At 36.5% G+C, this 2,771-nt stretch overlaps 2 protein-coding genes across 2 annotated transcripts in view; one reads left to right on the top strand and one right to left on the bottom strand.

The window, feature by feature from the left end:
- LOC107664010 (GSK3-beta interaction protein) overlaps window positions 1–1,093 on the bottom strand; it is a 6,888-nt gene extending 5,795 nt beyond the window's left edge. The window contains exons 1-2 of the mRNA XM_016454462.1: window positions 1,018–1,093; window positions 309–554 (exon numbers count right to left, since the gene is read on the bottom strand). Coding sequence (XP_016309948.1) covers window positions 309–554; window positions 1,018–1,056 — 285 coding nt within the window. The 5' untranslated portion in view covers window positions 1,057–1,093. The remainder of the gene's footprint in view (window positions 1–308; window positions 555–1,017) is intronic.
- Window positions 1,094–1,490: 397 nt separating this feature from the next.
- LOC107664023 (autophagy-related protein 2 homolog B-like) overlaps window positions 1,491–2,771 on the top strand; it is a 26,591-nt gene continuing 25,310 nt past the window's right edge. Inside the window, exon 1 of the mRNA XM_016454475.1 lies at window positions 1,491–1,501. The gene's annotated coding sequence lies outside the window, so the exon portion shown is untranslated. The remainder of the gene's footprint in view (window positions 1,502–2,771) is intronic.

The following is a 2,771-nucleotide window of genomic DNA, read 5'->3' on the forward strand; positions in this document are numbered from 1 at the left end:
GTGGCGATTGCAAGTGACTTCGTAATTTAGTTTCTTTTTTCTTGTCTTCACCACCTGGCTACTGTTGTAAAATGTTGAGAGATTCAAACAAAAAGTAATCACTAAATAGAACAAAATAAAAAATAATAAAGACTGCAAGTGACGTCGCTAGCGGAAGTGCAAGTGTCTGAGAGTGCAAGCCTGAGAATGCAAGCGCCAGCTGCAGCCAGACCCTTTTGAAGTGGACCCCATCCTCACCCTCAGGAAAACATCAAATTGTCAGTATTACAATGAAAACCTTCTTTACATGTTTTACATCACTCACTCACCCTTAACCCTGCCTCAGTGAGCTCTAAGCAGTATCGCTTTCCCTCTCTGGTCTCCACGTTTATGTAGGCCACATCCAGTCCGCTGGTGAGACTGTGAGAGACCTGCATGTCTGTGACCGCGAAGAGCACATCACTGACCACCGCCTCAGCCTCCAGCCGCATGTCCTTCACCTCCCCCAGCTCCACACAGCGCTCCTCATACGAACACCTCGACAGGTCCTCTGGCGTACAGTCCACCTCCATCCCCTGAAAACAACAGCGAGCCCTCAGACTAAAGATGCTCAGACTAATTCAGCGCAGAGATCAACTGCATGTTCAAAAACATCTGACGCCGTCTGATCATGAGGGGGCGCGGGCACAGTAAAGTCATGCTAACGCCTCTGACAAATTCCTCAACTTGACAACTCCGAAGTACCTTTACTTTATTATTATTATTTTTTAGTAAGTATAACATTTTAGGGAGAAAAACACACGTTTACACACATTTTAATGTGTAATTTTTGTTGTACTTTGCATAAAGGCAGTCTGTAAAATGTTAGCTAATGCTGCCAATCGAGGCTCTTGTAGCGTAAAAGTTCCATATAACGCAATCCAGAATTACATGAACAGAATAACAGTATGACCACATAACTAACAAAGTTTTTTGTTATATGCTAAAGTTTGGAGCGGTTAATATTTATTTATTATTATCATTTTAGGAGTTACTAACCTCCTCCGCTGGTAGCTCGTCAGAACATTTCCGGCTCATGCCGGCTAGGACTCACGCGCGTCAATTATGCGCAGCTTCTGCGTAACCGTTAAGATACATCTTATAATATTGGTTCTTTCCTATAATGTACAGTTGACTGAATGCTCTGTGACCTTTTGCCTTTTGAGGCACCTTTACTTTATATAATGTAATTTATATTACCCCTGGCCCTGTATGTTTGTTGTTGTTTTTTTTGTTCTTTATTTTTTTTGTTGTTTTGTGATTTTGTTGTTACTAGGGTTGTATATTTTTGTATACTTGTTGCTAATCCTAATAAAGTAAAAAAAAAAGTAAAAAAAAAAAAAAAAAGTAACCGTTAAGATAAACATTATATTATCTATTTTTTTTAGGAAACATATTTTTCAAAACATAATAATACCTAAATGTGTTATTTAGCTGTTAGTTGTATATGATAATACACAGTATTACAAGTAACGCGAGTTACGTAATCAGATTACTTTTTTTCAAGTAACTAGTAAAGTAACGCCAGTTACTTTGTTTTCCCATTTATTGACTGACAAGTCTCCTGTCCCCATATTGGGAGAAATCGGAAGTGCAGAGGAATTGTGTGCGCTGTGTGAACATGATGCTACTGTAGTTCTAGACTAAATGTGAATGTGCATTAATTCATCCCACTCACAAAAAACAGATTTAGTATTCATCAAAATGAATTAAAACAGTGAAATTTTCAGCAATATGAAAACAGCAAACTCAGAATATGACGCAAACCTGCAATAATTAAATATGTTAAATAACACAAATGTATCTAATCCCATTTTATTAACTAATGTCTTTGCTGCTGACCTTTGATGATCCAGTTCAACCATACTAATAAGCAAAAATGACTTTAGATAAACTAACAATTGTGCTTCATTGTTTTTTTATTGCTGAAGAGTGTTTCTTCTCCTGCGTTCTACTGTACAGACGTGAATTTACTTTTCCTTCAGCCTGAGGTTTATTCATTACACTTTTTGGTGTGAAAGGGCTTTTACATTTGCTATAAATAGAACTTCTTATATTAAAAACAATCAAGCCCTGCTCATATTTAAAAAGTAACGCGAAAGTAATGTAACGCATTACTTTCCATAAAAGTAACAAAGTAACTTAATTAGTTACTTTTTTAGGGAGTAACGCAATATTGTAATGCATTACTTTTAAAAGTAACTTTCCCCAACACAAAGCAAACAGCTAAAGTTCTTACATAAATTGCGCGAGCTTTGGGGGGCAGGGGCTTCTAGAGAATCCTTTATTCTCCACAAATAACATCAGTGCATAGTTATAGTCCAAAGAACTTTTTTACATTTTATAACGTCGTGTTATTTTCTTACATTTGACTATATTTCATTAATATCATATCATTAAGTATTTTCCAATATAGTGACAACACTTGCATTTCCACAAGTGTTACTACTGAAAATCACCAATGGAAATGTACTGGATTCAACACGCAAGCGAATGGAACTTGTGAATAATGGGATTTGATGCCATAAACACGAATTCCCGTTCTTTAAAAAACTTGCCAACGAAAAAAAATGGCAAAAATTGTGAGCAGTGCAGAATAAATAGCAGAATTTTGGCAGTTCAGTCCCTTTTAGAATAACATTGTATTGTGCTGTGTTATCAGCAGTGTTGGGGGTAACGCATTACAAGTAACGCGAGTTACGTAATCAGATTACTTTTTTCAAGTAACTAGTTAAAGTAACGCATTACTTTTT

This window comes from Sinocyclocheilus anshuiensis, unplaced genomic scaffold, assembly GCF_001515605.1.
Source record: "Sinocyclocheilus anshuiensis isolate Anshui unplaced genomic scaffold, SAMN03320099.WGS_v1.1 scaffold129, whole genome shotgun sequence".
NCBI lineage: Eukaryota > Metazoa > Chordata > Actinopteri > Cypriniformes > Cyprinidae > Sinocyclocheilus > Sinocyclocheilus anshuiensis.